Source organism: Rhinolophus sinicus, chromosome 10 (assembly GCF_057876585.1).
Source record: "Rhinolophus sinicus isolate RSI-liver-muscle chromosome 10, RSI-T2T, whole genome shotgun sequence".
Taxonomy (NCBI): Eukaryota; Metazoa; Chordata; class Mammalia; order Chiroptera; family Rhinolophidae; genus Rhinolophus; species Rhinolophus sinicus.
The window spans coordinates 13040686-13055266 of record NC_142510.1 but is presented as its reverse complement, the minus strand read 5'-3'; the positions used below and the strand labels follow the sequence as shown (position 1 = coordinate 13055266).

The 14581-nt window shown below is 56.2% G+C and overlaps 2 protein-coding genes across 8 annotated transcripts in view; both read right to left on the bottom strand.

The window, feature by feature from the left end:
• Positions 1-234, bottom strand: part of SRL (sarcalumenin) — a 43868-nt gene extending 43634 nt beyond the window's left edge. Inside the window, exon 1 of the mRNA XM_019715477.3 lies at positions 51-234. The gene's annotated coding sequence lies outside the window, so the exon portion shown is untranslated. The remainder of the gene's footprint in view (positions 1-50) is intronic.
• A 1829-nt stretch (positions 235-2063) lies between these two features.
• TFAP4 (transcription factor AP-4) lies at positions 2064-14492 on the bottom strand. 7 transcript variants are annotated; one of them, XM_074322625.2, is made up of 7 exons: positions 13904-14492; positions 6326-6491; positions 6110-6208; positions 5541-5711; positions 4698-4838; positions 3952-4107; positions 2064-3090 (listed from the first exon to the last, which is right to left on the bottom strand). In XM_074322625.2, exons 2-7 carry the CDS (start codon positions 6398-6400, stop codon positions 2896-2898), a joined length of 837 nt encoding a protein of 278 aa, XP_074178726.1. In that variant the 5' UTR covers positions 6401-6491; positions 13904-14492; the 3' UTR covers positions 2064-2895. The 7 variants fall into 7 exon arrangements, with proteins under 7 accessions (XP_074178726.1, XP_019571028.1, XP_019571033.1 ...); XM_019715469.3 differs by having other exon boundaries at positions 13845-14491; XM_019715474.3 differs by lacking the exon at positions 13904-14492 and adding an exon at positions 13080-13219.
• Positions 14493-14581: the final 89 nt, after the last annotated feature.

Here is a 14581-nt window from a genome sequence, read left to right as displayed (position 1 = left end):
TCGGGTACTATGGGTTAAAATTAATTAAACACGTTCTTAAAATTAGTCACCTTTTCTACCGCGGCCTCCAGACCATCCTAAGTCACGTGCGCGGCGGGCTGGACTTCCGCCTGGCAGCGGCGGCCGCACCACCTGGAGCTACACACCGCGTAGCCGGGCGCAGTGCGAGGGCGGGGGTGGCAGAACCCAAAACCGCGGAAGTGGGCGAGCGCCTCGGCGCGGGAGACACACTGGAGCCGCATGTTTAAGGCGTTTCCGCGCGAGGCATGCGTGTGTGCGCGGACGCCTGGCGTGGAGGCGGAGCCAAATGAGCGCGCAAGAGGGCCTGAGCCAGAGCATGCGCGCCAAGAGGGTGTGGGTGGGGCCAGCCCTGGAAGGGGCGGGGCCGAGCTGCGCCCCTGACTCCTGCCACCTGTTGGTGAGACCGCCTACGGTCTCAGGGCCTCGCCACCGCAGGTCGGGGGAGAGGGGATTTCCTTGGCCCCACCCCAAGCCCCGCCTCTGGCCTATAGGAACTGAAGGCCCGCAAGCCCCGGAAGGCGGAGCCTCTGCCTTTGCTAGGCCAGGTGTCCTGGGCCCACAGCACTCTCTGTTGATCTTTTTAGGAACTGCATGGAGCCCGTGGGGCGCGCCTTGCACCTGCCCAAAAGGACTCGCTAGGCTGGCCTCATCCTGAGCAGATCCTAGCTAAGCCTCTCCCCTCAGACACGTATTTAACTTATGTAAATTTAGCTAGATATAACCAAAAAGAGAGAAAATTATAATGCTAAGTGGAAGAAGCCATACTCAAAAGGCTAAATGTACGATTCCATTTATGACATTTTGGAAAAGGCAAACCTATAGGAATAGGTAAGTGGTTACCAGGAGCTGGGTGGACTGCAAAGGGACATGGGGGAACCCCGGAGATGAGAGAACTAATTCTTATCGGAGATGAGAGAACTAAGTCATATGGCAATTATGATGGCTGTACGCATTTGTCAAAACTCACAACAAAAAACTAAAAAGGGTGAATTTTACCGAATGTAAATTACACTTTTAATTTGTAAAACATGCTATAAAACAGAAAGCAGATTGGTGGTTTCCAGGGGCTGGACGGAGGGAGAAATGGGGAGACTGATTAATGAGTAAGTGGTTCGTTTTGGAGTGATAGGATTGTTTTAGAACTAGATAGAGATGATGGTTGCACACATTGTGAATGTGCTAAATGCCACTGAATTATTCCCTTTAAAATGGTTAATTTTGTTATGTGAATTTTACCTTTAAAAAGTTATAGAAGTTCTGGGGGGAAAAAATGCAGGCTCCTGACTGCCTTTCTATTCAACAAGTTCATGTCTGGAGATACTCATTGTAGGGTAAGAAGTGAATTGGCTACTTCACTCTGGACTCAGTTCCCATGTACCTGGCACAGAATGAGCCTGAGGAAAAGCAAGCCCAGAAGGGTACATTGTAAAGTGCTCTCTGGTCATGGAGGATGGATTTAAAAGAACCGCTCCCACCCCCATCCCCCCATAAGATGAATTATCCTTGTGCCATTATTATTCCCAACTTTCAGAAGAGGAAACTGAGGCTCAAATATCGAGTGGCTTGCCCAAGGTGGAACTGACCACACTGGCAGAACAACTCCAGGACCTTAGCTCTTAAACACCACACCATGAGGGAGTGCTCCCTTCTCTTCTGTAGATGAGGAGAATGAGGTTCAGAGAAGTTACACAAGCTGAAAACGTGGTAAAGCCTAGGGATCAACTCGGACATCCTGTGTCCTTTCTCTAGGACATAGGAACTTGTGGCTTAGTTGTTCATTCTCTCCTTGACCCCTCCTTCAAGGAGTTGGGAGCCACTCCTCTCACCCCCAACACCATCTCTCCTCTTTGCAGAACACCCAGAGCAATCCCAGGGAATATGAGGACCCTGATTTCTCACCGCAACACCACATACAAGTTGGGGGAGTCATCATGCTCACCCACATCCAGTCCCCTCTGGTGGGCCCAAAAGGCATCCCCTACTCTAGTCCAGGAAGCCTTCCCCAGTAACTCAGGACAGCACGTACCAGGAGACACAGAATCTAAAAAACAAAGTACAAACTTTATTTTGTTTCTTTATAAAGGCACAGTGGCCTCTTGGTTTTTTTCCCCCCACTTTCTTAACAAAATATAATAGCTCTCCATGAACACAAAGACCTCAAAATTGTAAAAAACAAAAACAAAAAGAACCAAAAAAACAAAAAAACAAAAACAAAATAAAACCAACAACAAACAAAACAAAAAGAGAGACAAAGACATTTTTGGGGGGTCGAAGATGGGAAACCTTGAGGGAAAGTTGGGGCCGGCTGGTGGTGGAGAGTGGCGAACCTAGTGCTGAGATGGGGTGGGGAGGGGAAGGGCAGGGCAGAAGGGCAGCAGCAAACCCCAACCGAGAAGCAACTTCGACCCCAGACCGCCAGAGAGTCCTGACCCAGCCAGACCCCCAACCCATGTAAGTGCTTAAAGGAGAAAGAAGAAAACCAAAACAAAGAGGTAAGGAGGTGGTTAAAAACTGACAGACATAGGGCTGGCTCTGGGGAGGGCAGAATATGTGGGGTTTTGTTTGATTTTCCCTGTTCTTTTAACAACATGTTTAAATGAAAAAAATGCTTTTGGCGGAGAGAGACCAGGCGCCTCAGGGTCACCGCCCGGAGCCCCCTGATGCTCCCACACACCCCCACCACAGCCCCCGGGACCACCGGTTGGGTGGCCTTCGCTCAAAAGTGGATTTACAGTATTGAAAAAGAGGTCATAAAAGAGACCCAAATGCCGTTATAATTTTGTAAAAATTCCTCACTCGCTGGCCTGCATGTACTCCCTGTTGCTGCCCCGGCCCCCTCCAGCCCCCAGAAGGGAGAGGAGGGCTGGGGGGTGGTCAGGGAAGCCCCCCAGGTCCCGCCAGCTCCTCCCGGCTCTGATCCATGGCGTCGCTGTCTGAGGTCTCTGAGTCGGAGGCGGTGTCGGAGGCCTGGGCCTCCGGGCAGCTTCGGACCGGCTTCACGATGACTGCTCGCCGCTGCTCCTCTTCCTGCTCCTGCCTTTCCTGGGTCCCCTCGATGTGCTGGATCGCCTGGGGGGACAGGCTGTGGTGAGGATGGCACAGGAAGAGCCATCATCTGCCCCACACACACACACATACACCCCCACGGAGGTTTAGAAGTCAGCCTGGCAAAGCAGCAGGTGGCCTGCCAATCAGGGGAAACAAACTTTACGCTGAGCTGAAAAATCCCTTCCAGATGACAGTGCAAGGCTGCTTAGAAGTCACCAGCGTCTTTCATTTATTTCTCATTTATATTTTAAAGTCAGCCTGTTCACTGATAGGAGGTCTTTGTTATTAATTTTATTATTCAACTTGCTGGGTTGATGTGCAACTAAAGGTCCATGGGTTGATGCTTTTTTTGTTTAGTTATTTATTCCTTTCTTTGTTGTTGGCGTCCCAAGGGGTCCCTGCCCCTGGCTGGGGACAGCAGTGACTTCGGGCCTAACCCACAGAGTTTATCTCACGTCTTCCTCCTCTGTAGGAGGTTTATCTGTCACCCTCCCAGCCACTGCCACCTCCACCCCTTGTGAGAGGAAGTTCTAGACCAACCCCAGAGTTGGATGCAGGAACTCTAGAAGCCCAGGGTTCTGGGAGCAAAGGACCCTCTCAGTAAACCCCACGTGGAAAGAAGGAACAAGGTCTTCCCCTTCAGGGCCATCCTATCCCCAATCACTCCTGTCCCCCCTCACATTCTCCACAGAGCTCCCTCTCCTGCCCCCCCAAACAGAGGAAGACTTGGAGATGGACAAACACACACACAACTTCCAGACCTTCTCTCCCCACACTCAAGCCCTGTCTCACTCCCCTTCAGTCCCTACTTTCTAATCTCCCCCAAAGCGCCCATTCCCAAGGGACAACCCCACATGCTACCCCTTCCCCGAGCCCAGGTACCTGCACGATGGTGTCCAGATTTTGCCGGGATGTGGAAACAGAGTTGATGACCGAGGAGGGGCCCATGGTAACGACGTTGATGTGGTGGGAGGGTGGGGGTGGCGGCGCAGGTACAATCACCGTAGGGTGGTGGGTGGGGGCCGGAGGGGGCAAGAGCTGCAAGACAGTGGCCCTCAGTCTTTTTCCAAAGGTTCTGGGAGCTGTCCCTTCCCTCCAGTAGTCACAGAGGGTGTGAGATAACCTCCAAAACCATCTCCCTCTGCCCCTGCATCAAGACAGCCTCTGCCGACCACTCATGGGGGGCTGGCCAGTTTGGGATCCCCCATCCCCTCTTATTTTAAGAAACAAAGAAATGGCAGCCTAGAGAGGGGCTTCCAGCCATCCAAAATCCCACGGCCCCTTCACTGTCCAGCACCAAGCAGGCAGTCCAGCAACTAATACAGTGGTGGTCAGGCGTTTAGATTCTGGATTTAGACAGCCACGGCTCAAATCCCTGCCCCAGTCACTGAGGATCTTGGGCAAGTTATTTACCTTTTCTGTGCTTCACTTTCCTGATCAGTAAAATAGTCTCAAAGGGCAGTTACAAGGACTTATGCAATAATATACGCACACACCTGGAAACCAGGTGTGTCTGCATCATTACGATCTAGGCCCTGGATCTGCCCTGCCAGACACCAAGGCACCCATGCTTAGTCTACAAGTCCTAGCCGAGGCCCACACGGTCCCTCCCGGTGCCTCCTGCTCACCTGGGTCCGTAGGTGCTGCTGTTCCCGCTCCAGCTTCTCCTGGTGCAGCAGCCGCACCTGTTCCTGCTGTTGCTGCAGCTGCACCTGCTGTGCGATCACCTTGAGCTTTTCCGGGTACATGTGGGCCTCCAGCGAGCGTACCTGGGGGCAGAGCTGCAGGCTCAGGGGCAGGGCCTGGACCACCCTGGAACCTCCTCGAGTGCTGGGTCCTCAGGGCAGCTGAGGTCAGCCTCCCATGCTCTGCCCTTCACAAGGTAGGCCATTCACTCTGGCTGCAAACCCTAGCAGGAGCCTGTCACCCTGGGGTAGAGACCAAAGTCCTACCATAGCACCCCAGGCTGGCCCTGACTCATCTCCTCTCCTTCCATGGCCTTCCTCACGCCACGCGCCCTCCCTCCCTCCAGCCTCAGGGCCTTTGCCCATGTTGTTCCCTTTGCCTGGAGCACCCTTCTCCCCGCTCTGCCTGGGTAACTGTGAGACTCAACCCCCACTCCCAACCTCCCAAACTTGCCTCAAATCACTTTAACAGAGAAGCCGTGGGATGGGGCAGCCCAAATTCCTGCCCCCGGCCCCCCCACACCCATGCTTCCTGAACAACCTTTATCAGAGCTGCATTTTTACAGTGTGAGAGCTAATGTCCTCACTGACTAATGTCCTTACCCCAACACAGACGGTGACCCCTGAGGGCAGGACCCTGTCTTGTTTGCTCCCCACTGGGCCCCCCCCCCACTCCTAGGCCTGGTACAAAGCAGGCACTCCTGTAAAGAACTGCTCCAGAGAAGCAGGGATGGGAGGACAGGAGGAGAGAGGGACTGGGACCCCGCCGCCCCACCCCCACCTCACCTGCTCCTCTAGCATCATTCGCACCGAGCGTTCCTTGTCTAGCTGCTGCCGGAGCTCGATCATCTCCCGCCGCAGGTCCTCTGCCTTCTCGTCCTCCCAGATGTCGGGCGAGCCTATGCCCTCATCCTTGTCCTCTGCTCGACGTCGCTTGGGGGACGAGCCACTCAGCTCCTGAGGACCCCAAGGAGTCAGTGGGCGTGCCCTGACACCCCGTACCACCACCACCGATGAGGAAGTCGGGGCGCTCCATCGTAGCCCCCAAAAGCTGTCAACCCAGGTGCACTCTGCAAATCCAACAATGGTCACAGGCCACAAACGGAGGCAGAACGGATCTGCTTGCCAAAAGTCACCCAGTTCCTTCCAGAGCCATTCCACTGCACTCGTAGATGGGTAAACTAAGGCCCTGGCAGGAAGGCAAGTGATGGAAGTGGGCGGGTCAGTGGGGAAGGTGGGACCTGCAGGCACATCAGAGTCCCAGGCCAGTGGTGGGGCCCAGACACGCCCATGCCAGGGAGAGGGAGCCAGGAGGGCAGGGCACTGAGGTGACGGGAGGCCTCCACAGGTGCTACCTGGATGAAGCGCTTGAGCTGTGTATTCTGCTGTAGGAGCCTGGTCTTCTCCTGCTCCAGGGAGAAGATGTACTCTGCCGTCTGCTGGAGAATGGCTGCCTGAGGGTGGGAGAGACAAGTCAGGGGCTCCGGCTGGTAGTGTCTACCAAAGCTCACTTCCTTCTGCCTACTGGAGCCCACCACCTCCTCCTGGAAGCTCTCCCAGACCTCTCTTACCTTGCTGAGCTTCTCTCCATCTGTGTGGGGGATGAGGGTCTTAAGGGACTGGAAACCCGCATTGATGCTCTGCATGCGCCTCCGCTCGTTGCTGTTGGCGATCTCTCTCCGAATCCGCCGCTCCTGGTCCCGCTGAGTCTCAGGGGTCAGTGGAATGTTGGCAAGGCTGCAGGGAGGCAGGGACATGCTCAGGCTAGGCGCCCTCCATGCCCTGACCCCAATGGGCCCCTGTCTTTACGATTCACCTACAGAGGGCCCCGAGTGTAACCTGCATTTCTCTCCCTGCAAGATGCCACACCTGTGTGATGCCTACGCCCACGTAGATTAGCAGGGCAATGGAGCAGCGTGCTCTGTGCCACCTGGGTGTCAGTCACTGTGCAGACCCCAGGTCCCGGCCCTAGTGTCTGGCCAGCAGGTCTGAGTGGGGCCCAAACCCTGCATGGCTAGCAAGAATCCCTGCGATTCTGATGCAGGTGGGCCCAGGTGACAACTGGAGACACCTACTTCGGGGACTCCTCTGGGCTCCTTGCTACGCACCTGCACCACCTCCTTCAGAGTCACAGGCTGAGGCCTGAGGAAGATGTCCCTCCTCCCTCCCCATCCCTACAGCCATGTCTCTACCACAAGCTCCTACGCAAGCCCCCAGCCTCCCTGCAATAAGATTTCAAAAACAAGACAGGTACCGTTCACTCCAGGAAGGGGACACCAGGCCCACCTACCCCAAGGGACAAACCCACCCCATGCCAGAGAAGCAAGGTTCCCAGCATGCAGTGGACAATGTTATTGCATATGATGGGATTACATTGTGGAGAAGAAGCAGCCAGGAGGGTGAGAGAGAAGGCAGCTTGCAGAAGGGGCTGAGGCTGTAGGCTGAGAGGCGTTGGCGGGAGGTAGAGACGGCAGCGGGGCCTGTGGGCCCATGCGCCCAAAGCCATTGCTCCCAAGGGGTAGGCCTGTGTGTGGCCTCGAGAAGGCATGTCCCCCTTCCCGGCCCTCTCCTGCAACCCCACCCCCACCCCCACCCCTGGCCTGATGGCTTCCAGATGCTGGGCTCCAAGAGGCCACTGGCCCCACCCAAAGCCACAGCCCTGGCTTCTTCCTGAGGGGCCCTCCCCGGGTGACCTGGTCCAGGCCTGGGCTCACACCCTTGGGTCTGGGGGAATGGGGAAAGGATTTTGGGTAGCTTTATTTCCATAGATAGGGGAGCCTGGGCTCAAAGAGGTGCCTGGTCCAGCTCCTCTGCCATGCCAGGCGCCCATGCACAGCCCCAGGCAGAAAAGAGTCTGCACAGAAACCCAGGAGTGGAACACATCTGCCACAGTTAGACACAGCCAAGGCCTTTCCTGGCCCCCCGCCCCCCGCCCACCCTATCTGTCCCATCTCGGCTCCCTGCAAGACCCTGGACTGTCCTTGCCCCTTCCTGGGCTTTAGCCTCCTCTCCTGATGAGGGTGGTTTGCTGGGGGTGGGCCAGGAGCAGGCTCCACATCAGCCGTTGCTGAGGGTCCAAAGACAAGACCCCTCCTCCACCAGTCCCCCCAGGGCCTCCCTGGGCCCCCTCCCACAGGGTACAGGTCCCTCACAGAGCCTCGGAATGTCAGCACTGAAAAGGGGACCCATGATCCCTATTTTACAGATAGGAGTTAGGGCTCAGAGTGGGAAGGGACACGGTTTTAAGGTCAGACAGCCTAGAATCTGGCTACCCTACTTCTGGGCACCTCACTTCTCCCAGCGTCCCCGCCCCTACAGTGGGGGTGACTGGGGTGGTTGGAGATTGTGCAGGTCGGAGACCTGACACGAAGAGGTGTGCCTGCCCTTTGGGGAAGGGTGCATTAGAACAGCCCTCCAGAAGCTCAGCGGTCGGTGGATTAAAACTGGGGATCTTTGGGGCAAGAGAAAGTGGGGAGAGACGTCCACTGAGTGACTCTGTCTGGGAGCATCCACACCCCCCTCAGGAAAGATACGAGACCCCCACTCACCCAATCCCTGGGTCTCTCACGATGGTGCCCAAAGGCCAGAGCTGACCAGAGTAGAGGGGGGTCAAAAAGGAGCCCCACATCCATCCTTGAACCACCCTGGGTGCTAGCCCTTCCACAAGGCCAACCTGGAGGGCCTAGCAACAGAGTAAAAAGTTGTTTTAAGAAGTCTTTTTAAAGTTCTCACTATAATGTGCTAAGGATTTGCTTTGCTGGGATTTTCTCATTGAATTGTCACACTCTTCCTCTGAATTAAGTGGCCTTATGCTTCCTGAGTGGGATGAGGACCCAGAGGCTTGGAATGGGAAAAACTCAGCAAGTGTTGGGACTGGGACTTGAACCCCGATCCCAGGGCCCTGCTCTTAACCCCCAAGAGGTCTTGTCACAGAGCAGAGTGGACTCTGCACTGTCCCACAGAGCAGCACACCCAGACAGACAGGTGACAGTTACCCCTGTATTAAGAACCAAGCATGGGGATGCCTGGCCATCCTGTTAGCTCCTTTATCATTCGCAGAACTTTTATGTTTTTCCGTCTGACTCTCAGAAACCCAGCAGAGTAGTTGCACTGCCGTGTTTCCCCGAAAATAAGACCGGGTCTTATATTAAGTTTTGCTCCAAAAGACACATTAGGGCTTATTATGTTCAGGGGATGTCATCCTGAAAACTCATGCTAGAGCTTATTTTCCAGTTAGGTCTAATTTTCGGGGAAACACAGTATCCTGTTGCAATGAGGAATCCAAGGTCCTTGGAGGTTAAGTGACATGCCCAAGGTCAGGCAGCCAGACCAGGGAGCAACACCTTCCCACAATGAAGCTCATACCCTCCTCCCGCACCTGCTGATGGCACCGTATACTGACGCCCATGCACACAGCCCACTGCTTACCAGAGCCCCGTGTGTGTGGCTGCAAGAGGGAGCAAGCGCCCCAAGTCCGTCTGACTGCCCTGCCAAGGCAGAGCTCAAGGCCCCTACCAGCCAGCTCACGTACCCATGAAACCTCAGCTCTGGGGAGTCGACCCTCAGTCTCTCCCTTCTCCCCAGAATGTCCAAAAACTGGGAAGACCAAAGGAGATTGCAGGACCCCAGGCCTGTAAGCCCCAACTAGAAGTTCCCAGGAGGAAGGGTCCTGCTCATAAGAAGCCGGCAGCCCAGTTCTTCCAAATGTTCCAACATGTCCCCTTTGCCACCAAGTCCATCAGCCAGCCTCCTGGCTCAGGAACCAGCTAGTGCAGACTTAAGTCCCAGAAAAGACTTCTCCCCAAAGCTGCAGTTCCTCATGGGGACCTGGGCTGACACCAGCACTCACCTAAATAGCCCAGGAAGTACCAACTGACAGTTTCTTTAATAGATTTAATTAACCAAGAGTTCTGACTGGTGGAGTGCTGGCCAACCAGGAATTCTAATTAATGGAATGCTGCCTAACCAGGGGTACCCTGTTTCCCCGAAAATAAGACCTAGCCAGACAATCGGCTCTAATGCGTCTTTTGGAGCAAACATTAACATAAGAGAGGATATAATATAATATAATATAATACCGGGTCTTGTATTAATGTTTGCTCCAAAAGATACATTAGAGCTGATTTTTCGGCTCGGTCTTACATTCAGGAAAACACGGTACTGACTGGCGGCCTCACAGCTAATCAGGAGTTCTGACAGGTGGGGTGCTGGCCAACCAGAGGTTCCTATCAAGGATGGCTAATTGGAATTTCAGCTGATACAGTACTAGATATACTAGATTTTGCTGCAAATGTCTTAAAGTTGTTTGGGGTCTTTTGCATTTCTTTCCGAGTTCTGCAGAAGTAAACATGATATACAGTAATTGTAAAAGTCCTACGCACCCCTGTCTACATCCACCTCAGACCCCTCACGTGAGCAACAAAAGTGGCCTGGGTCCACTGACAACGAATATCTCTTGCTTTTCTTACTCCCTGACTGCTCTCCGACAGTCTCTTGGGGCTGGCCAGGGGCTGCTGTGCCTCAGGGATAAGGCACCTGCCAAGAAACAGTTTGGGTACCAGCCTCAGGTGCCAACACCAGAACTGTCACCCCACTACCAGAGTACCCCCAGACAGCCCCCTGGGAATAATGTCAGCATCCCAACCAGAGGCTCAGGGCAGGGAGCACGCTCTTCCAGTCTAGATCCCTGACCTGTACCTGTTCTTCCCGCTGAGCCCAAGGACAGTGAGTATCCCCCATCCCCCTAGATCCCCCTGGCGGCTCCAGCCTCAAATTAGCCATTGTCAACTCTCATTTCACCGCCCCCAAGTCACTCACATACCTGCTAGCTACAGTCAGAGGTGGGACAGCCACATGGGATTTACGGACAGCCATGCTCCAAAGAACAGGAGGGAGAAAGACGACCCTCACCAAGGATGCCCGAGGCGCTCATCCTTCTCTCTGCAGCAGGTACAGAAGCAGCCCAGGGCCCTCGCCCATGCCCTCTGCTTCTATCTATACACCCCACTCCAACCAGCCTACTAACCCTGCCCTCAGTCCCAGAACATACCATATCCAGGCTGTTCCCATCAGAAACACACACACACACACACACACACACACACACACACACACACACACCCTTCCTCCAGCCCCTCAGAGGGAGTTCTGCAATCAGTAGGTCCAAGTGCAAACTTCAGCCCTGCCTGCCACGTACTAGCTGTGGAACCCCAAGCTTAGCCACTTCATCTCTCAAACTCTCAGTCTCCCCATCTGTAAAATGGAGGAATACTGCCTCACTTCACAGGGTCATGGTGAAGTTGAAAAGAGAGGAAGAGAAAGGGAGGGATGGGGAGGGGAAAGGGAAGGGAGAAGGGGAAGAGTGAAGGAGAGGGAGAGAGAGGCAGGATAACGGGATGTCTTGTTTTTCCCAGGTTTGTACCCAGGACTCCAGGAGAACCCATAGCTCTCCCTTAGGGGACTGACAAGATCCTTCAGCACAAGACCTCAAGCTTGTAGGGCCGGGGGCAGTTCTGGTTCACTGTGATATCCTTAATCCCAGCACAAAGTAGGTGCCTCGTAAATACCAAATCAGGGTCCCAACATACATTCCAAAGCCCTTAATTGTTCTCTAACTCCTCAGAGCAGCTTGTCTCTTTCCTGGCCAAGGGCAATCACTACTCTTTAGGACCACCATGCTCCTGCTTCTAAAAGGTTGAGAACCATTTTAACATACCAGGCACTTCCCACACACACAGCCAAACTTCACAGGTGCTCCATTTTACAGAGGCTAAGAGCAGTTAGGTGACAGGTCCAAAACCACAGCTTGTGCAGGTTCCACTGTGCAGTATAGCGCCCCTCTAAAGAGGCAGGGAGCCCTGCTAGTCACTGAGGGATGAAATGAAGTCCGCCAGCCTGAGAAGCAAGTCCATCTGGCCAGAAGGTCCTGCTCAACCCACAACCTTGATCTTCGACAGGTCTCCGACTTCGCCCCACAACCTCCTCTGAAAATGAACAAACCCAGAGGCCCCAACTCCGTGTCAGGGCAGTGTATGCAGAAGCTGACAAGTGTTTCCCAGCAAGGCAGGCTGAGGAAGCCCACATGCCCAGCCCTGTAGGGAGGTCCTGCCACCTCCAGTGGTTGGCCCCTGGGGGACAGAAGGACTCCGCCAAAATGGGGCTAGGGACAGGGTGAAACCAGATCCCATTGCACCAAGCCTGCACAGGGTCAGGACCTGCAATGTCCTCTCCAGCATCAGGAACAGCTCAACCCCTCCTCCTCTGCCCAGCCCTCCTCTGAGCAACCAGCAGCCGGGAGATAAGAGCATGCACTGGGATCAGGGTTCAAGTCCTAGCTCTACCACTTGCTGTAGCCGTTCCCTTCCCAAGCCTGTGTCCTCCTCCCACACAGGAATTGTAAGGCCACTTAACTCAGGAAACCTGCCAATTCAATGAGAAAAATCTGGCAAAACAAGTCCCTAGAACATATTAAGAGCTCTAGATTTTTATTTTTTTTAAACTTTTTACTGCTAGGTCCTCCAGGTGGAACTTTGGAAGGGCTAGCCAGCACTCAGGGGGGCCCTGCTGGCTGCAGGACCCACTAACTGGCCCGTCCTCCTTGAATTTGAGAGTAAAGTGGCAGCGAGGGGGAGGGGGATAGGATTAATACGGGTGCAGCATCGTTTCCCCAACCTGGTTTCTGCAGCCCCTGGTGTCCAACCAGCCGGGGCCACACCACCTGGGGCTCCACCTCCCTCAATCCCCGCCCTGCCTGCCCCGGCGGCGGAGCACGTGGCCCCAGCCCTGGGGAGCCATTTCGCTCTTAGATCAGCGTCGCAGGAAAGGAGCCGCAGGTCCCAAACTTGGGCACGCGGGAGAACCCCCGACCACCACCCGCGCAGCATCGCCATCCCCGCGGGTGATGCTCAGTATGCAAGACGGCCAGGTCCTTCTAGCTACCAAAGTTGCGGGCACGGCATTTTAACAAGTGTCCAGGGTAATTCGGGTGCGCGAACCCATCACCCTTTGGTAAAGGGTGGATCTGTAATAGCCAGACTTGTCAAGTGGCTCCTGGGGAAGAACCGCTCACCTCGGACCACCCACCCACCCGGCTGGGAGAGGCGACGCTTTCGGTTTATGGCTGGGGGAGGGGAGGTGGATGGGAAAGCTTGCAGCTGAGACCCACGTGCGACGAGCAGTGGCCTCGAGAGGCTAGGGGAAGCTTCCAGTGGCCCCTCCCCAAAAAGAACTCCCACCAGCCGGCTTCACCTATCTCGCCCGCGGGGACCGAGCTTTGTGTGCGGAAAGCGTGGCCCGGGAGCGCCTACAACTCCCACAATGCCGTACCAGCGGGGCGCGGAGAACTACAGCCCCCGCGAGGCGGCGCGCCGAGGTCCGCCTACTCCAAGAGGGCTGCAGAGTCACGTCCAGGCCTCGCTAGTAAACAGCACCCAGGCGCGGGCGGCGAGCGAGCAAGCGAGCTGCGGCCAACGTGCCCTGGTCCGCAGCACTCCGGACCTGCCGCGCGGGCCCCTCAAGTCCCGCCCACACCCGCACCCTCACGCGAGCACGCCCCGGACCCAGCTGCAGCCCAGCGCCCTGCAAACACGCACACCACCGGGCTCCCCGCCCCCCCACGCCCGGAGCCCCGGCGTGGCTGCATTGTAGCGGGCCCCCGCGCGTCCCGGGGCCCCCAGACCCCTGGGAGGGGAGCGCCCAGAGAGAGCGAGAAAAGAGGGAGAGGAAGGAAGCCGCCGGGGGAGGGAGGAGGAGGAAGCGCGGTGGGGCGGGGGGGGGGGAAGCCACCAGCACCAAGCATGGCCGGGACTGCTGCAGAACCACGTGGGTCTGTTTGCAATTTACAAACGTCGCGACTCGCCCGCCTGCAGCGGACAAAAGTGACCGGGGCCGCTCAGGGCCCCCACGTTCCGAGGGAGGAGGGTCCCCCGACGGCACAAGCCCGGCGCGCGGGACTGCAGCCGCCCCGGCGGCTAAGAAAGGCTAGCGGGGTTGGCGGCGCAGGCCATGCGTGCGTACACGCGCGCCCGCCCGGGCGGGCTGGCCAGGGGCTGCAATCGTAGGAAGAGGGTGGGGGGGAGGAGGAGTACACACCTACAGAGCCCTCCTATCACTTCTTTCTCTGTTTTCCTGAAATGTTGCAAAGAGGGCACCTTCTGAGTGGGCACCATGAAATACTCCATAGCGATCGGCCCCCCTCCTCTGCACAAGCCGGGTCTCGCGGTCCGCCGGAGAATGCAAGATGGAAATCCGAATCAAAGGGCAGCGCCGGACGGAGGTGCAGAATCGGCCGGTCCCAGATGCTGGCGGCAGCGGCGAGGGGAGGGAGGCGGGCGGGAGGGGCGGGAGGGAGGTCTCTCCGGCCTGCCTCCCCGGGCGCGAGTGTGTGTGTGTGTGTGTGAGTGAGTGTGTGTGTGTGTGTGTTTGCAGCTGATCAGATGTCTGTTTCAAGGCGGGAAACAGCTGGTGAAAACTCAGCACTCCCCCGGCCTCCTTCCGCGGAGTAAGGAATTGCATGTAAACAAAGGACTATTTGCAGCGCCCCCCGAGCGGCGCGAGGCCGGGGCGAGAGGGGCGCGGGCCCCCGGTGACGGGTGGCAGCGGGTGTCTGCAGGCCTCCCGCGGGAGCGGGGAGCTGGGGGCCACCGGGTGGCTGGTAGGGCTCGGGTGAATGGAGCGAGCTGCGGCCGAGCTACATGCGCCACTATGGGTGATGAGGTCCATCAGCTGACAGGTTGGCAAGCGATGCAAAAAAAAAAAAAAAAAAAAAAGCCAGCCACCGAGAGGGAGCCCCAGTCCGTGCGGCCGGGGTCCGGCGGGCACTGCTGGGT

Excerpts from the sequence above, each read along its gene's own strand:
- TFAP4 (XM_019715469.3), bottom strand. The coding sequence starts at position 13,933 with ATGGAGTATTTCATGGTGCCCACTCAGAAGGTGCCCTCTTTGCAACAT. Across the intron at positions 4,108-4,697 it reads AGCAGCACCTACGGACCCAG|CTCTTGCCCCCTCCGGCCCC; the intron begins GTGAGCAGGAGG and ends ACTGTCTTGCAG. Across the intron at positions 3,091-3,951 it reads ATCTGGACACCATCGTGCAG|GCGATCCAGCACATCGAGGG; the intron begins GTACCTGGGCTC and ends CTGTCCCCCCAG.